The following is a 19,402-nucleotide window of genomic DNA, read 5'->3' as shown; positions in this document are numbered from 1 at the left end:
AAAAAAAAACAAGGAGTGTTTGAGAAGAACATTCGCTATAAAATGGATAAAAACTGGATCCTTTAATTTTTTATTAAAAAATTATTTTAAACAAAACTAAATGCCGAACAGATAGGTCAATTAGAACCTCTTTCGATTCAAAACAAGTTTCAATAATGCAACTTTGACGTGTAACTTGCAAGCTTTCCCATCGCTTCTTTCTAGTGCATTAGTGTTAATCAGTGAACTCCATGCGCTGCATTAGTAACTCATTTTGATTGATGAAATCGTTCTTTAAAAAGAAACAAAATTTAATCACTATCACTAAATAGTAATGATTTATGACATGTTGTAGAACAAATTATATTACTTTTGAAATTGATATTTATATAACGTGAGAAGTTTTTAAATTATATAATGTATTCTTAATAAAGCAGTAGCATGAGTTGCTAGAAAAAGGTCTATTTCTTTAGAAAGTCATAAAAAAAAAGATGGGAAAACCTCATTGCGTGCTTATTGTTAGAACCATATTTTCTGAAAAAGTATTATGTTTAGTAACTATAAACGACTAATTATACTTATGTAGGCAAGTGACAAAGAGCTCCTTTTGTTCCACAATAGTTGGACGAGAAAATTAATCCCATGGTATTCAAACACAAACTATTATTCGGCCCTAATGCGCAGCCCAGTGTTAGGGCCCAAGCGTATGACCTTCTGTATTCTTACTTTAGGCTATCATTATTGGGAATTTCAAAAAGAACATTATTTTCATCAACAATACTAATCTCCCTTATTCTTTTTCTTTTTCTAAAATGTAACTTATTTGTTATTTAAGGAAAACACTCCATTTGAATCAACTTTGTAAATCATATTTCGTCATTTAATTTTCTACTTTATGATATTGTATTTTTTTGTTTGGCCGTATTTTTCCTTGGAAGCACTATTATAACAAAATAATAATAAATAACTCTACACCTGAACTTCTTTTGACATTTTGAATAAAAAGGCACTTCAGATTTACAATTTTTCATCAGGTTTACAACAGGATCTTGCTTCTTTTGATCAACTGGTACATGCCAATCACTTTGAACTAGGTGAATTCAAATGGTCAATAAAGTAATAAATATGATTGTATGAAGTATCAAGGCAGAATTGGCAGTTCAACTTTATTGTAAGAGAAGATGCTAACACGGCCATGGTCAACATGAGCAAACTTAATTGGAATATCTCCGGATTGCTTTCTGAGGTTCTCTACCTGGACAATTGTTGGAGGAATCTCCCTGTCAAAGAAAAAGAAAAAAAGTAAAGAATTTTGTGAGGAACAATGAACTTCACACAACATTAAAAACATTGCAAATATTAGATATTGAATCAACATCCATCTGCCTCGACCTGAGCCTGCTCAAGGCTTCAAGATTCAACTACTGTTGGTCTTACAATGTCATTGACAGAAATGAGCTTGCTGTGATGCAGTCTTGTAGATAAGTTACTACTGTCTAAATCCTACATGATTAAGAGAAACATACCCTGCAACACACAGCATGAAACCAGGGTCTCCAGGAGCCGACTTCTTGAATTGCTTATTTGGTAAATAAACATCGAAACTCACCTTCAATGCATCACAACTGCTTATATCCAAAACAGAGAAAAGCTCTGTGAGGATGGCACTATCACCTTCTGACTTCAGGTTTTCTGATTCCAAATGGTGTTCGCAATTTGCAGAAGAAATTAAAGAGGATGTTCCTTTGCATTTTGTAGTCCATAGAAGACCATGACGACCCACAACATATCCAAGAGCTTTTAAATGCCTATAAACCTCAAAGCATTTCCATGAGCAACCGTGAAGTCCTTGTGTAACCAAGTTATAAATGTCCTTCAAGTGAAGATAACTAGCATCATCATTTAATAGGAGAAGTGCCCCTCTTTCTGCCATGTACCTATTAAGAGCTGGAAGATAACTCAAAAATTCAAGATGTAATTATCATTAAGCTTATATTGTTTCACAGGTTCACAACTTGAGGTGTGCAGTTTAGGTAAAAGGAAAAGAAAGCCTGATGCAACACTGAATTAAGTTAACACCACAAAAACCAATTTCAAAACAAACACATAGTTTATCAACATATATCAGTCTCTGACAACTTCGTAGGAAAACGGAAAAAGGAATCTAACTCCACTACAATCAACAATTGAACACAGAGACATGAAGGAGCAATATTATTTACCAAACAAACAAAATAATTTATTGATAGTCCAAAAGGATTTAAAGCTTAAACTAAAACCACGAGTCACCTAAATAGCCAATATTGCAAGGTTATTTACAATTTATAAACCACTTCACAAATATGTTGGGAGTCGACAGTCCAAACGGGAAGATAAAAGTAGGAAGCATAATCCCTCCTGCCCAAACGGGAAGATAAAAGTAGGGAGCATATAATATACAACATCCTCCCTCTATCTTTTTAGAGATAAATTTGGTGCCCATCCGAAAAAAAAATGTCAAGATAGACAGTTCATACTGGAAAACTGCATCTTAAACAGCAGTCACTAATAATTAAGTAAACATAGGTTGTGAACTTGACTCTAGTTGTCATCATCATCTAGATACAAGATCTGGACCGTAGTTTGCTAACATGTTTGCTTCAGACCCGACTAATTGACTACCCAAGAAATCCCCCTTTTTTTATAGTTTGCCTATCAAGCTCATGATTTACTCCTCATGCTTACATGGAACACCTTCCTGCATCTCGATGATTTTAGCAACACTAGAATAATTTTTTATCATTTTATTTCAGACTGTATTCTGTGAACCTTGTGAATATTTCAATTTTCAACCAACCAAACAATATGAGGTTTTCTGTTTTTTTTTTTCCTTAAGAAGATCAAAATAGGTAAAAATACTATTATAGTAGAACAAATAAAAAAAAAAACATACATTAAGCAAAATGAACGATCACCAGTTTGGGCAAAAATGTCATGGAAAGATAGAATATCCCAGAAACAAACTTAGGCTGGGGAATGTGTATAATCCATGAAAATAGCACATTGCACTTACAGAGTCCACGACAGATCCCTTACTAATGTCCATAAATGTATAATGGATACCACGAAGAAAAGATCAGCACTAGACCTCAAAAGTCCCAATATGAAATTAACACCTTTCAAATATGCAGCCTTTGTGCAATAAATTGGTCCATTACGGTGCTTTCATCTAGTTAACCAAATTTGGCATATCAAAATTACCTCATGAAAAAAAACATCAGATAGCAGCCATATACTAAAACTAGGTGGATCTAGGCAATGGACCATCCTACATAGCTTCGGCCAAGGCCCAGGATTGGGTATAGTTGAAGTCCTAGGTGGGGCCAGAAAACAAAAAGTAGAAACTTGCACACAGGGCTCACAATACTTGTATGAGCCTACTTGTAGTCAGTATAATATTCAGAAATTGATGGACAATTTAAAGATATTTAATAGAAGTTTCAAGGTCAGTTGTCAAGCCACTAGCTAATTAGTATGTTTAGTCGGCCCAGTCGATGGTCTGGCAACTTTTTGGGACCACACAACTTGCATCTGGTTAGTTTTATCTTTTTACCAAATTTTTCAAGTAGGATAAGTTTTTAAAAAGCTAAGAAAGAGTTACAATCATTAGACATGACATACATCACCTTCTTTTACATCTGCATACATATGAACAGCATTATGTAATTTAATTCCAGTTGATCATCATGTAAGGATACGTGGAGTGGGAGAATTATGTGGTTAAATAGGCTCATAATGATATTTTATGATTTTTATTACTTTTACTACCTTTATCACTTAAAAGTATTTTGTTTCTAGCACTCCTTATTGGTTTTATTTTAGTCCCTAATTGGACCAATTAGTTCCTTTCGGACCTCATCCAACCTGTGTCAGACTTCTTGATTTGAATCTAGTGCTCATATACATACATACACATACATACAAGTACATAGTTACATAGATACATACATATATATAAATGTATGTATGTATGTATATGTTAAGAACATTTGACTGGTGTGCAAAAGTTGAATGACAATCTTATCGACAAAATTCATCTCAAGTTGAGTCCAGCAAAAGACAAAACTCAGCTCAAAAATAATAGAAAGATCTTCCCAACAAGTACCGTGATCTGACTACCTCAAAGTAAATCCATACAGTTTTTAACATCGGATACTTCCACAAAAAAAGTATAGACTATTTTGCAATTTGAACTATTTAGTGGTTACAAAAAATATTGAGTCATGAAAATAGACGAAATTGTATAAATTGCTGGTAACATCCACAAAATAGAAAAGATCAAGATATCACAAAGCATCAACATGAAACAAAACAGGCACCAGGATTATATCAACAGTCAAAATGCTCATCACGGTAATAATATTACAACCCACGCTTCGACTATCAGCATCGTGAAACAAAATTATATCACGATTGTAAAATATATTGATTAAGTTGCTTTTAGGCATCACATAAAACGAAACTGACAACAAAACCATTTTTAGGCATTATTTGTGAAAGCAGACAACTAAAGATGAGGATGGAAAATTACATGATTTCCTCCATCAAGCAATAAACTTTGCTGTCCCGGACTATTCCTGTAGTTCTCCACATTCCACCCTTCTTCTGTACCACTTCTCCCATACCCAGTTTTGGGTCCCATCTAGCGATTGAAACCTTTGCAGTCCTGACCAAAAGGTTAGAAGGATTGGCTTTTCCACATTCAAACTAAAACGTGCAACTGAAATCTTCTAATGTTAGTGGAATCTCTTAGTTTAAGTGAAAATCCAGGAGAAACACATGCACATAATGTTCACCTGATTTGCAGACTTGGAATTGTTATTGACATATATGATAATTCCTCATCTTCAGATTCTTCATCTTCTACATCTGAATTGCTTGACGCTTCTGATTCAACCCATTTTGTTGCCTCCATCAAATGAGATGACTATCTGACTAGCCCAAATCGGCAGCTTTCCTCCAACGATCTGAAACAGAAACAAAAAATTAATGAGATTAAAAAAAAGAGAAACAGGTTTATGAATCATGAAACATCGTGGTATGCCATAGTGCTATATAATACATTGCATTTATTTTTGGGTAAGAAAAATAAGTCAATCGTTGTGGTTTAAAGCATGTGAGAATACTCACATGGATATGGATGTCAGATGCGAAAGGACATGGTATGCTTGGATGGAAAGATATGCGGTCACATTTACATGCACAAGCACACGCTATTCTTTATCTGAAGTATGAACATATAGAACATAGATCATCTCAAGTACGAGATTACGCACTGAAAAATAATTCTATACCAAAAAAAAAAACATAAACTGGAAATTTCTTGCAGTTGGCAAACGTTCAGGCTTTGTAATTTTTATTTAGGCTAAGACAATAATGGCTAGTCACTGACAATGCAAAGAATAAATTTTATCAGCTTTTATCCAAGTTAAGAAAACTTCAACTAAAGTTTATTTTTATTTTCTCCAGTAATATCATGCATGACAAAATTATATACATATATAGGCAAAGAAGGATGTAATTGAGTTTGATCCTGCCTTGACTGTCACTGAGGCAATAGACACAGGAAGAAAAAACTTGCTACTCCTAACAATTAACAGAAGAACACGTCAACCTAAACTTACAAGAAAAAGCCGTCCAACTTGCCAAGAATAAACGAGAAAAGAAAAAATCAGTCAAAATAGTTGATAGAAAAAGTAGTCGATTGCAGAAGAACAATCCGTCCACTATCTCGTCCATGATGGCTTCGATATCGGTCTCTCCGACATTCCATCAAACACGTCATGTGCAACCAAAAAAAGAAAAAAAAAAAGCTCGGCCTTCCCATGCTATGCTCGCTCTTCCCACCCATGACATAAATTCAGGTGAACCCAAGATTGGACCAGAAGGAGAGCATCCTGCATCCATACCTGGAGCTAGCCGATGGACAGCGGTGAACACCACGGCGTAGGCTCACAATCGGAGAAGGCGTGAGAGTTGCAGCAGGGGAGAGCGATGGAACAATCGATAGGGAGCAGGGGAAATCGAGAGAGGGAGAGCGTTTCGGGCGACGGTTGAGAACTCGAGAGAGCAGATGGAGAGGGCGCGAGAAGAGCAGGGATGGAGAGCAGGAGAGGGAGAAATAGCAGCAGCAGAGGGAGAGAGAACAGTACAAGGACTAGGAAGCGGAGTTGCGGACGTCGAGCGCTGTTCCGTCCCTGTTCCGGGAACACGACCGAACCGTGAGTCAGACGTTTGCATCTGTTTCAGCAGAAACGGAACAGCGCGATTCTGTTCCAGCGCCAGAACAGCGATCCAAACGCGCTCTCAAATGTCACATAGCAAGCACGACGACTCACAACAATCGGTTCATATAATTGGATTGTACTACTATTCATTGAAATGCACGACCCAAATCCAACTTTCTAGGTTTACTTTAGCAGCTACATGTTCAGGTCTTCAACCTTTGATTTTCTGTGTTGCTAAATATTGAAGTATGTTGTTTTGTTTGAATTGTGAAATGTCACAAACTTTACTCAATATATACATACTCACATTGCATGCTATACAGTTTCAGTTGATGAAGTAATCAAGCATGAAGTCTCGACAAACTAAAAAATGTATAATAGTAATTTATGTCCTAACTCAGCTTAATCTTCCAGTCAACTTCCTAATTAAGTGACCTAATCTTCACCAAATTCGAGTCCGAGTCACGGGTTTACCAACTATGATGTTGGTTTAAAAGACAAACAAAAAATATGACATAAATCAGCTTGTATGGACTTGATTCAAAGAAAAAGGCTCGAATTTACCAGCTTTCTCATTCAAACATAACACAATGAGATCATACATACCCTTATCCAGACATGCAAACACTCCCCTGGTGTACCATGATTTAATTTTTGAAAATACATGTGCTTAGTATAGATTCTTATTCATTCCATGCATTGCTTACGGAGGTCTTGTATTAAAAAGTTTCCAAACAATGAGAGCCATCGAGACCATTTGGTTTAAGTCTATAAAAACTTTAGAAATCATAGTTGGCAAACTAGAAGGTTCAGGTTAGTTAGGATCATCCATGTACTAGGTTCCGAGTCAGGGTTTACTGAGTCACCTAGGATCGTCAACTAATTACTTGTTTTTTTTTTTTTGTCATGCATTACTAAATACTAAAGTTTGTTATTTTTTGAATGATGAAATATCACAAACTTTACTAAGTTTATACAATTTCATATTATTTGGTGTCAGTTGATGAAAGAATTCAAACATGAACTTCTGATGGAATTGCCTTTACATTTTTAATAAAATACATAGACCATAAAATTGATGACCTAACTCAGTCAAACCGCCGAGTCAACTTGCTGGCTTGATAATCCAGTCTTCAACCCATTTGAATCCAAGTCATGGGTTTGCTAACTATTTAATCAACATGATGTCTTGTTCCTGCTCTTGGCAACCAAGAACAACAAGAACTATGTTATCAACAAATGGAAGACAGTAGAATGCTTGCGGTCATAGTTGGCTGACTCGCCCAGTTAGCTCGGGAATTGCCTGAGTCAACTTGTATCGTTAAAAAACCTGACCATGAGTTAAGGTTGGCCTAACTCGTCCTTGGCCCTGACTGACTTGCTCGATTCAGGTTATTTTAAAATTTGATCAAGTCGACAAATCAACTCGCTAACCTTTTGATTCATTATGAACTGATCCAAGTCCGAGTCACTGGTTTGTCAACTATCAATTGTATTCCAAGAGGGCGTTGATCCACCGACTACACAATTCTCATCTCGCGTTTGATGAAGGCGTTGATGACTTGATTCACAGAATGGCGTTGTTCCTGTTCCGTCGCTCCGGGGGTTATTACAAGGTCTCCTGTTTAGATTTGAGTCCAGGGCAGCGGCATCCAGTCGTCTTGGAGATTGTTGATCGGTCGAAAATTGGAAATTCTTTAGTCGATATTTAGTTAATTCTGGATTAAACTATGACAACAAGAGCAACGATTTTTCTTGTTGCGGTTTCTTTACTGCACAACGAAATTTGTGTTTGGATCTATCCTGTACAATAACCAAAGCCAAGTTCAGCTGTCAGCCCGGTTCCATTGTACTCGCATCAATCCGAATCCTACTGTTTGACATCTGTTAACTCTACCGTCTCCCACACGACAAACCTTAGGCAGGCTATAAAAAAGTTTGATTTTGAGATTAGGCTTCTCGTTCTTGTGCGTTTTGAGCGCTTCCAAAAATCCCTTTCTGTTGACTGACAGAACCTGCGGTTTTTGGAAGAAAACCATAGCTGTTGGCAGGCCGGAAAGCAAGCGAGATTTGGGTATCCCTCATTCTTTTGTTCTCCGTGTTTTTTCATGGTTTTCCTGGACTGGACCTCTTTTTCTTTGTTCTCCGAGAAAACCAAGTAGGTGCATGCAATTGGGGCCCTTAGAAGACTCTTGCTTTTGCAGTCTTTTCAATTTTCTGCCTGGTTGGTGTTTGTAGTTTGTGTTCTTTTGCATTTTCTTTTCGCTTTCTCCTTCCTCTTCTATATAATGCATATCGCCATATTGTATACTGAACAGGAAATCTTTTGATGGGTCGTTCAGAAGGCTGCAGAATATCGCTATGATTGATTGAAAAATCTTTGCCCGAGTCGTTAATTGGAGGGAAGTTCTACTGTGGAGGTGGGTTTCTTTAGAATATTGAATTTTTCGAGATGGATGGTGCTGAGGTTCATGAATCTTCGACCAGTTTGGATGTCGATACCGATTGGGAAGGCATGAGAGAAACGTATTTGAAGTTGCTTGAATGTGGGTCGGAAGTTTGTAGGATCAGAGGTACAATTTTGCTGGGTAAGCGGTCTAAGATTGCGCCTGAAACTGTTCTGGAACCGCTCGTTCCTATTTTGGTTGAACATCTGGATGTCGCTCAGTTCGATCATCCGAGATCGATTCAAGAGGCAGCTGCTTACTGCATTATGTGTTTTGCTCGCCGTAGCGATAATTTGTGCCGGTTAATTGGCCAGTCTGGCGCAGTTCAGCATCTCCTCCGGCTGCTGGTTCAGTCGGAAGCCGGTCATCGGAAGACATTGGCGAGGTCCCTGAGGGAAATCATTATCTGTTCTAGCCAAAACAGGATGATCTTGATTCGACACAACGGGCTGCAAGTAGTTATCAGTTTGATGGATTCGTCTAGCGGCACGACAAGGCGTTGTTTCGCAGAGATACTGAGTGCCATGGCGATGCTGAGAGACATGAGACGCGCGATAGTTGGCACTGGCAGTCTGCCTCTTCTCATTGAGGCTGCTGGAGTTGGGGTAATGGCTTCTAGAGCCAGGGCAGTTACAGCCATCGGGATGATTGGAAGGACGAGAACCTCAAGGCAGCTGCTTGTTGATGCGGGCGTCATACCCGTTTTGGTAGGATTAATGAGGGAAGGCGACCCGACTTTGAAGATTGTGGCAGCAAACACTCTAGGAATTGTCTCTGCCCACGTAGATTTTATCCGACCTGTTGCTCTGGCTGGAGCAATTCCACTGATTGTCGAGTTACTTGAAGGAACTGAATCTATTGGTAAAGAAATTGCAGAAGATGTTCTTTGTGTGTTGGCTGTTGCCGAGGAAAATGCCGTAGCCATTGCTGCACATATGGTGACAATTCTTCGGCAGTCTAATGATGCTGCCAAAGCTGCAGCAGTCGATGTTCTATGGGATCTGTCCAGCTATAAGCATTCCATACCTGTTGTCAGAGTGTCTGGTGCAGTCCCTCTTCTGCTTGAAAATTTACAAGTAGGAACAGCTGAGATCCGGGAGAGGGTCTCAGGAGCTGTTGCGCAATTGAGCTATGATGAGGATGATAGGCGTGCACTTGCCGATGCTGGAGTCATTCCAATTCTCATGAGGCTCCTGAGGGATGAATCCGAAGAGGTGAAGGATAACGCAGCAGAAGCTCTGATCAATTTTTCGGAAGATCCATTATTAAGAGAAAGAATCTCAGAAGCATTTGATACCCCTACGTTTCAAGATACAGTAAATAGGCTTGTCAGAATTCACAGAACAGACGAGCACATAAATCAGTCCTTGAGACGGATGGCTGATGAACAGCTTGCAAGGGAACACGAATATGGTTGACACATCTTTTGTCACTGCAATACAGGTTCATGTAATTACTATGTTGGCCTTTGTGAATTAATCCTGCTATCTTTCTTGATGGGGGATAGTGACGATTCTTCATACCTTCAGCTTTTGTTTCACTTGATCTTTTCTAGATAATAGACACTTCACCAGCTTAGAATTGCCCATGACATTGGTTATATGTATTACCTGATTCTTTCGAGCACGAACCTTTTTTGTGTGGTAAGTTCATAAATTGCAGCTTGACCATTTTCAAAATTTTAAATGAATATTTTGCATAATTTCGTGATGGAAGAAGAAAAATTATATGATCATGTTAGTTAGAATTCTGGAATTCATCAGTGAGAATTCTGGAATTCTTCAGTAACAAGCAGAGAATGGTGCTTGGAGCAAGATAACACGTGTCTGCAAGGCAGCAAACTTGATCCATCTACTGAGGATATCATGTTTCATTTACTTGGGAAATACAATCCTTTGAAATGGGAACTATGATTTGTTATGGGTCTTCATGCTTTCTTTTCTCAAGAAACGGATATCCATTGACATTTAGTAGTGGTTGTCCACACAGGAGAAATTGTTCCCTGGATTTCTGTAGATCTCTTTTTGTTCATAAAATGAGTTCACTAGGAATCGCTTAGAAATGACTTCTTGTTATATATTCGATAATTATATGTCTGGGATGAGTCGCTAGACTCGCTACATGATATTTGTCAATGACTGTTAATATTGCTACTCAGAACCATGATGACTGTGTTTTTCATAGTCATGAAATTGTAAGTTTGAGTCTCTCCTCATAAGCAACTCCAAGACAAGTTAAGTCCTATACTACTTGTTAACCATTTATGATCCTACAGATTAAAGAGAGTAGATTTCTATAGCATAACCACAATTCTCTGCAGTTGAAAAATATGCTTCACTCACAATTTTTTCGTTTTTACTGGTTGTATTGTCTAAAATGGTGTCTTTAGATTGAGTGAGTGGTATAGGAGCCTATTGCAATGATATTTTGCCTTATCAGGGTAACCATTTCTTCTCAACATCTCTCTCTCTCTCTCTCTCGTGCAGGTGTGCATGCATAGGTGCATCAGTGGTGTCTTGTTGTCCCTTTTGTCTTTGAGGGCTCAACCCTTTCATTTTCATCTCTAAAATTTCAGCCCGGTCTTTTTGTCTCCAAGCTTTCAGGACTCAAAAGCACTATGGTCTCATTTTATCTCCAAACCGTCTCCCTTAAAAGAACCATTCCTGATGCTTCACATGCCAATTGGATGGTGCTGATCATGTTATCAGTACCACAAAGTCTTATTTTTCAGTTTTACAGAGTATGACTGCCATGTAATGGCAATGTGCTTGACAAACTGGAGTCTCTGATTTGTCAACTGTATTTTTACTCCTTTTATTAGTTTCTTCAATGGTGTTTTACTAGGAATCTCAAGGATATTATCCTCTATTAAGAATAACATACAAAAATATTTTTGAGCTGATTTTTTTTTCCTGAGTAATTTTGTTACTGTGATTCATCCGTGACATTTGGCATATGTTATCAGTACCACAAAGTTTTATTTCTCAGTTTTGCACATAGGTGCCATATAATAGCTATATGCTTGGAAAACTGGAGTCTCTGATATGTCAATTGTATTTTTATTCCTTTTATTTGTTTCTCCATGGTGTTTTACTAGGAATCTTAGGGATATTCTCCTCTATTTAGAAGAACATGCAAAAAAATATTTTTGATCTGATTTTTCCTGTGTAATGTTGTTACCAAGAATTCATCCCTGACACTTGATGTGCCAGTTGCATGGTGGTTATTATAATGTCAGAGCCATAAAGTCTGATTTCTCAGTTTTGCAGCATGTGACTGCCACATAGGCAATAATATGTTCCCCAAACTTGAGTGCTTGGTCTATCAATTGTATACTTTTGTTGCTTTCATTAGTCTCTCCCTTGGAATTTCAGGAAATCTCAAAGATTTTTCTCTATTAAGAAGAATCTAGAAAAAGACATTTCAGCTTATTATTTAACTTTGTTCATCATTTCATTAAAAAAATCAAGAAGGCACAATAAGAATTAAATGTTGCTTATGAGAATGATGCCCTGAGTTGCATGACATGGCTTAAGAGTTGAGACAAGCTCTGAGCCACTGCAAACAATCCATTAAGTTAATCAAAGTTGTCAAACAGGCACCTTCAACAAACAGTATTGAGTTATCAAAATTATCAACGTAAAGGGTCCAACTTGTGAGGCACAGCCATCTGCTATCAGGATCTTGTTGCTAATCTTATGAGATGTAGTTTGGCTCATGAAGATCTTCAATTTGTGTGAGAAGGAACCTGGGATACATTCATCACAAATGAAACAGCCATTAGAGTGCTGCCCAAATTATTCGAACTGGGGTCAATTATTATTTTATCAAGTGATAAAACAGCATCAGCGAGAATTCATGAATTATGGAACTGCAGAAAAAAAAACAAAGAGAGATGCCATACAGGACTTTACTCCAAGAACATGCTTAAAAATAAAAACTAATACCATCAACAAGATTTGAGAAGGAAAGCAAATGGAGGAGCCCCTTAGTGAATATTGTCCTATCTCGTCTTTCAAAGGGACGCACTGCCATGGGGGCAAGGTACACCATTTTCAATATAGGAAAGACAGTTTTTCAATCTTCTCCATTATAGACTGTTTACATGCTTTCTCATGGCAAAGTGGGTTTGATGCAACTTTGTATGGTTACATAATTGTAAAGAATAGAGGGAAAGGGGACTTCAATTCCAATCGTAATAGTGCAAGTTTAGGCATTGACTATAATGCCTCACATATTCCTTGCAAGATGACTGTGATTCAGCCTCAGCTAGATCTGGCGACTGGTACTTTTTTCAGGATATTAAATTTCCTTTTTTAGTGCAATGTTGTAGATTGGTGGAGGTCCCTTAAGACTTCTAAAAACTTCTCATATGTTATCCCTTGCTATTCACTATATACTTAGATATATGCACCTCCTTGTCTGTTAAAAGACTGTTTTTTGACACTTGTATAACTAATAAGAATGAATTGTGTTGGATCTTTTAGACCAGGTTCTTTGAAATTGTTCAAGTTTGTAGCTTTCTTCAACTTGCATGCTTTGCCTTCAAGATCAATGGCCTTCAACCATGGAGAGATGCATGAACTTGCTATAATTCCTAGGAAGGAAAGTGTTAGATACCGGATATAGGATCACGGGTCGGGTCCATTGGACTGACCTGATAACCTCCATAAATAGGGTCGGTAGGCCAGATCAGTGGGGATCACAGTTGTGAGATAGTCTTACCTCTGGGAGGAAGAAGCCCTCTGGGATATTAGGGTGTGGGTGTGTCTATCGTGGGTTTTTCTTGTAAAAGGGGATTGGCGAGTTAGCAGGGGCTAACAGAAAGCATTTTAGCCTTGTGAAGAGTACCACAGAAACTAAGCTTATGAGAACTCTTATGGATCTTAACAATTGTGGTGAAGGTTATACGGGTTTCCATGTCATCAAAGCTTGTTTACATGTGAATCAAGCTTGTTAGGGCAACCTGTTCCTACAGGCCACAATTGTTTTCATGCCATCCCTACTTGGGTTTGTTTTTCAAAAGTCCATTCTTCTAACACTTTCACTCCTATGCTGAGCAAAACTTACACAATGTTTGGAATAATTCATCTGTAAAGCCTGTCAGTTCCGCATAGTACTCGTATCTTTAAGACTTACTTGTGTTCAAGAAACAGTTTAGAGGAGCTATGTAACGTGGAAGCATCAGAGGGGTCATCATACCCATATTCATCCATAAATTCTCTCCTTTCCATACAGTACTCTATGTACAGGACTTATTCACGTTCGATAAGTGGGGAAAGGAACTATCAACTATGTGACATGGAAGCTTATAGAAGTTGTCATCATATTCATATTAGCATGGTCTAACAAATGGTACATGCAGTTGCAGCAATCACAAGCATGGTCCAACAAATAGCACATGAAATTGCAGCAATCCACATGACCAAGATGTGTTGTATGTTATGAAATGTCAAATTTAAGGTGCTTTGTCTAGGGAGATTTCAAGCTCTCTGAATTTAGCCGAATGACCTGATGTGGGAATGGGAAATTTTCTTGATATGCATGGATCAGTTAAATCATAATGTCATCTCCCATTTTTTCTTTTGAGTATTGCTATTAGTTTGCCAATGCTAGCTTGAATAATCTCATCTAAGTTTGTTCTGATAAAAATTGATAAGAAGCAAATTTTGTTCTGTGTTCCAAGTTGACAGATCATCTTCAATTGCATGTTCGGTCTACTGGCTTCATATCTGAGCCTGCTGACCATTATTCCCATGTATTGACATCATGTTGGGGTAGGATCACGGGCCATATTGCTTCCAATTTGGGATCACAGAGAGCTAACTCTCTCTTTTACAGATTCCGTGACCCTTGTCACAGCACTTGCTTATTTTTCTCCACTTATTTGGTGCCGGCTAAAGGAGGAGAATTGGAGAAAGCTATCAACAGAAATTTTTTTGGGCTTTCCTATGGGAGGACCAACGTTGGAGGCATGTCATTTGGTAGGACTATCACATTTTCATTGGAGTGTGGTGTTTGGGTGCTCATTCTTGGAGATTTCTAAGCTATGCTGTTGTCCATAGATGGTAGTGGTTGATGTCTCCACGGGCCTTAGTTCTGAAGGATAAATATGATCTTCACACATCTAGGCTCTAGGTGTTTGTCATCAAATTATGCGATCACAGTTTTGCCAATCTTGAAATTTAAGAGTTTGCTATTTATACAACCTCATTTTTGTCACCAAATAATATTAGTTGGCAGTGTTGCAGGAGGTTGTTTTCTCTGCAAGTTCATACGTACAACTTTTTTTTTCTCAAAACAGGTATAAACATGCTCCCCAAGGGAATTAGGCCTCCTGGCCGCTCATCTATGCAAAGTTATCTAGTAGGTCAGAATAAGTTAATGGCCATTTGGGTGATGGCAAAACACCTTAGCTAAGCTGGTTTTGAGCTACAACTGAGTTTTAGCTTTAAATTTCAATTGAATATGCATTTGGATGACAATGAAAACACAGTTAACAAAACTGAGTATTTCGGACAACCTAGTTTTGACTAATAACCGATAAGTTTGGAGGTCCAGCTTGTTTGGAACCTGTAACTGGGTCTTTTTGGAGGGGCTCAAAATATTTCCCACCAAGCTTGTGCAGCCCCGCAAAACATTTCCGACCAAGCCTGTGAAGCCCTCCAAAGCCACTGTGAGGTTCATGAAGAACTCTTCAGTGGGTTTCTTCCTCATTAACAAGGCAATCCTACGAAGAAGCTCGTTCACCTATCAGCTGATGCAGTATAGACTGGATCTTAGATTCGGATCTGTTAGGGCTTATTTGGGACTTCGCTGTATTTTGGGTTTGGATCTTTAACTTGTGTAGACCCAAGATCCAATTCGGATCTTAGGATTAGGCCCCTTAAAAGCGCATCTTTTCTTGTGATTAGGGCTAATTGGCATTGTGAGAAACCCTAATTTCCTTTGATTATTGATTTCCCTTGTTTTTTTTATGCACTTTCTCCTTCAATTACATTCTTTGGTACCCTTCAAGCGGGGATTAGAGTGAGGAACTCTAATCACTGCATCATCAGCTCTCATAACCCCCTCCATTGCTATTAGATTCCAGCCTCCTAGCGCCTCTCCATCTCATCCCAGGGCAATCCTATGCTGTTGCTGGCAAGTCTCCATATCACCTCTCTCTCTCAGAAATGTTGCCTTCTTTTCCAAATCAACTTTCAAGAATCTGATATGTGAGAAAGAAAGTATTTGCATGCAGAAACCTCTTTTTGCTTCAAATTTTATTATTTTTATTAGAAATTCAGGTATAGTTCATGCATTTCACACAGATATTGGTACTGTGGGCAATTAATCTTTTCTTCGTCATTCAGCACTATGTCTTGGATGATCTTTCACAAACTAAAATAGAAACTACCTGCAAGGTCCAATCAGGAATCACAGTAGATTATTTCAAAATTAATGGAATTACTGCATCATTTGTTGTGATTATCAAGTGTGTATTATTCTTTGGAGGGAAAAATTGAAGCTGATTTCATAGATCTAATTGACTTATTTATTAAGAGTGTTCTTATAAACCAGCTTGTTCAACTACCTGAAGTTACCTTTTAATATGACGTTATATCTGCCCTACATCCTACCCCTACTTCATCCTACCCCTACTTTCTTATCATTTATTATGTGATTATGTTCTTGTAAAGAACAGTAGTTGGTGTAGGAGCTGTTTTTTTTTCCTTAATCACATGAATGTTGATGCACATATTTGCACCAGCTATGACTGGATTACTGGTCCAAACTATCCTAGTTCCACGTATTTTTTCGTGAACTTGCAGATGTGTTCGTGTCCAATTTTTTCTCTGTTTTGATTATATGAAACGAGATCAACAAACATCTAGGATTTTTTTCCCTATTTTGAAGTCTTTGGTACAATGTTGGCCACACCCTCTCTCAAAACCAGTCTAAGCGTAGCATATTCCTACATACAGGATGGTGGTAATCAGAATTCTGTGAAAATTGCCATGTCCTGGATAAGCCACAGACCAAACAGCTGAATCCCACAGTTTTTAGTGCTTTAGAAAATGCAGGCTAGACATTGATTCCACAATAAGGCAGATATTACTAAAAATCGTGAAGATTCCTACAATTAAGAGCAAAGATTCATTGCAGCTAGGTTCACTTTAGACTCCCAGGTCTTTAGTTCTTTAGAAAATCCAGACTAGACATTGATTCCACCGTAAGGCATATATTATTAGGAATCCTACAGTCAAAATGCTTACAATTAAGAGCAAAGTTTCATTGCAGGCTTTGCAGCTAGATTTGCTGTGGTCTCCTTTTATTCCCAGAGATAAGGACAAACAAAAAAGCACCATTTACTTGCTTCTCTACTGAAATTTCTGAAAACATTATGGCTACAAAGTTGTGGCTTAGTCTATCAATGAAATTAGTTGAATAAATAATAAATAACTTTTTAAAGGATAATCTGACAATGTTGCAGCCCAGAAGAGCTGTTTACACGTCGCCAGGTATCCTCCAGCTCATGGCATGTCTGGGGCTCGTTTTGGTATGTACATACATACATACATGCATGCATATATATATATATATATATATATATATATATATATATATATATATATATATCTATAGGGATAGAGAGAAACTGGTAGGTGCTAGCCATCTCAGCCCTTGATATTTTAAATATCAGCAGCTGAGAGAAAAAAAGGAAGAAAAGGTGATGGGACATTTTTGTAATTTAGTAGCAGTTTACACTTTTTCTCCTTGTTTTCCACTCAATAGTGAATTTGGCAAAGAAACAAGAGCTGAGGTTGTTCCTTATCCATCTAGCATCTAAGTGTCTAGCACATACCAATTTTTTTTTCTCTCTCTCTCTCTCTCTCTATATATATATATATATATATATATATATATATATATAGTACCAGATCTATGTATCACCTACACAACTTTCACCACCTCCAAGCCATGTAGTTCCAATCATTTTTTCTTAGTTCAGACTTGTGCCATGTTATTTTATAATTTATTTAACAAAGGTCTTACAGTAATGGGTGTTTTCCTTGTTTAGAAGCCTCTTTCTGCAATCAGAAGAGGATGCCTCATATAGCACCAATATTTGAGGGTTAAGCAAATAATGGTTCTTCAGGGATAACCAATGATTGACATATCTATACATGCATGGTTCACAACAGCTAATCAATGGTGGAGATATCTATATGCATCATGGTCCCTATAAGATAGCCAATGATGGAAACATCGATATGCATCATGGTTCATTCATCTGCTCTTTTCGTTTCAAGTGTGACAGTTGTCCCCTAATTGAAGACTTGTCATGTAACCCAAGGTGAAGTTGCTTATGAACACTTATGCTTCTTGATCAGCCCTAGCTGTCCCTTGAAGCAATTTAAGCATGGAAACCTTCAACCTCTTGTATTGAACTTAAGTGTTCCTCATTAATTTGATGGTCGTTTGTCATTGTGGCAATGCTTCAGATGCTCTTTTTTTTCTGGGTGGTTGCATAAGCAGGTTATTGGATTTTGTGGGAAAATAGAATTGTGAGAAGTGCTGCAACAGAAGTTGCTTTGAAGGAGAGACTACCAAAGACGATCGCTTCATTGTGTCAAACACATTGATCAGAACTGAATATTCAGCAGTGGGGCCAAAGCAAGAGGGAGATTTGAATATCATTCAACATCAGCTACCAAGCTCTTTAACATCACAGATCGTCCGTTAAGTCAAGGTATAAGCTTTGGAAGATTCCATTCACATCACAGCAAAGTTCTGTGAGCTTGACTCTGGCTTTTCACGTCAACATTTTTTTCTCAGGTGCGTTTTAAGCATTTGCCTTAGCATATTTTGGGTGTAAAAGGGAAGCACGATATCGTGTGATTGTTTTGATGTTGTGTTTGGGTGTAAAAGGAGAGTCCATCATGATTATTGTGATGTTGTGCCTGATATGATATCAAATCATAGATTTTTTTTTTTTTTTTGGGAGTGATTGTTATGTCTTGTAGTGGATTGAACTTTGATGTATCATTCCTGGTTCCCCTCCCAACTTTGATGTATAATTAGGTGCGATGTATTAATAAAAGATTTACATTTACAGGTGAGCAAGATGATTAAGATCCACCATTCAGGAAGGAGCTGAAACCCCTCCCTTTCCCCTTGCCTCGGATATCCAGGACTGTTTTACATTCATCTCAGTATGATGCTCCACCCATGCGGCATAGGAGTGTAGTGCCTATGGAAATCAAAGAGTTAACACATTCATTCTTGCACCACCAGCCTGATTAGCTGTGCTATATCCCTTAAGATTCTACATTTTTGTAGTGGCTTCAGGTGACAGTCATAGTTGGACCTTATCTACTTCTTGTTACAAGGAACATTGGTGCGATTATGTCAATTATCTAATCCTTAAATCTAGGAACAGTATCTACAATTACACCATATTTATAGAAACAAAGACATGACATTTTCAAAGTATATGTCCTAAAAACATGTAGTTAAAGACAATGTTTTTTTATCAATTATCTTTTTATGAATTTGAACTCCATTAATTCAAACAAACCCAAACCTTAATGAAAATAGTGAAAGTTTGACCTAGTCCAAATTCAGCCTTACATACTCCACTAATGAAATTTGATCATTTTGGATTGAATAGTATATGAAGGGCCAATCTGGCAATGAGAGTTGTAACAAACTGCTTTATGTATA

The 19,402-nt window shown here is 37.7% G+C and overlaps 2 protein-coding genes across 10 annotated transcripts; one reads left to right on the top strand and one right to left on the bottom strand.

Moving 5' to 3' along the window:
• Positions 1–936: 936 nt before the first annotated feature.
• LOC116257032 (uncharacterized) lies at positions 937–6,338 on the bottom strand. Of its 2 annotated transcripts, none has more exons than XM_031633626.2 (5): positions 5,928–6,338; positions 4,815–4,985; positions 4,550–4,684; positions 1,506–1,916; positions 937–1,259 (listed from the first exon to the last, which is right to left on the bottom strand). In XM_031633626.2, exons 2-5 carry the CDS (start codon positions 4,931–4,933, stop codon positions 1,121–1,123), a joined length of 804 nt encoding a protein of 267 aa, XP_031489486.1. In that variant the 5' UTR covers positions 4,934–4,985; positions 5,928–6,338; the 3' UTR covers positions 937–1,120. The 2 variants fall into 2 exon arrangements, with proteins under 2 accessions (XP_031489486.1, XP_031489487.1); XM_031633627.2 differs by having other exon boundaries at positions 1,589–1,916.
• Positions 6,339–7,995: 1,657 nt separating this feature from the next.
• LOC116257462 (U-box domain-containing protein 13) lies at positions 7,996–19,274 on the top strand. Of its 8 annotated transcripts, XR_004173402.2 has the most exons (5): positions 7,996–8,469; positions 8,564–10,135; positions 14,534–14,676; positions 18,215–18,514; positions 18,795–19,257. XR_004173402.2 is itself a non-coding variant. In XM_031634236.2 (3 exons), exon 2 carries the CDS (start codon positions 8,698–8,700, stop codon positions 10,108–10,110), a length of 1,413 nt encoding a protein of 470 aa, XP_031490096.1. In that variant the 5' UTR covers positions 7,996–8,469; positions 8,564–8,697; the 3' UTR covers positions 10,111–10,135; positions 14,534–18,780. The 8 variants fall into 8 exon arrangements, 2 of the variants coding, with proteins under 2 accessions (XP_031490096.1, XP_049934750.1); XR_007573853.1 differs by having other exon boundaries at positions 7,996–8,319; positions 8,588–10,135; positions 14,534–18,514; positions 18,795–19,274; XR_007573850.1 differs by having other exon boundaries at positions 7,996–8,319; positions 14,534–18,514; positions 18,795–19,274.
• The last annotated feature ends 128 nt before the right edge of the window (positions 19,275–19,402 follow it).

The sequence above is a fragment of the Nymphaea colorata genome, chromosome 7, assembly GCF_008831285.2.
Source record: "Nymphaea colorata isolate Beijing-Zhang1983 chromosome 7, ASM883128v2, whole genome shotgun sequence".
Lineage (NCBI taxonomy): Eukaryota > Viridiplantae > Streptophyta > Magnoliopsida > Nymphaeales > Nymphaeaceae > Nymphaea > Nymphaea colorata.
Note: the sequence above shows the minus strand (reverse complement) of the source record. Positions and strands in the feature narration are given on the sequence as shown.

Excerpts from the sequence above, each read along its gene's own strand:
- LOC116257032 (XM_031633626.2), bottom strand. The coding sequence starts at position 4,933 with ATGGAGGCAACAAAATGGGTTGAATCAGAAGCGTCAAGCAATTCAGAT. Across the intron at positions 1,917-4,549 it reads TGCTTGATGGAGGAAATCAT|GTACATGGCAGAAAGAGGGG; the intron begins GTAATTTTCCAT and ends AGCTCTTAATAG. Across the intron at positions 1,260-1,505 it reads TTCATGCTGTGTGTTGCAGG|GGAGATTCCTCCAACAATTG; the intron begins GTATGTTTCTCT and ends TTTCTTTGACAG.
- LOC116257462 (XM_031634236.2), top strand. The coding sequence starts at position 8,698 with ATGGATGGTGCTGAGGTTCATGAATCTTCGACCAGTTTGGATGTCGAT.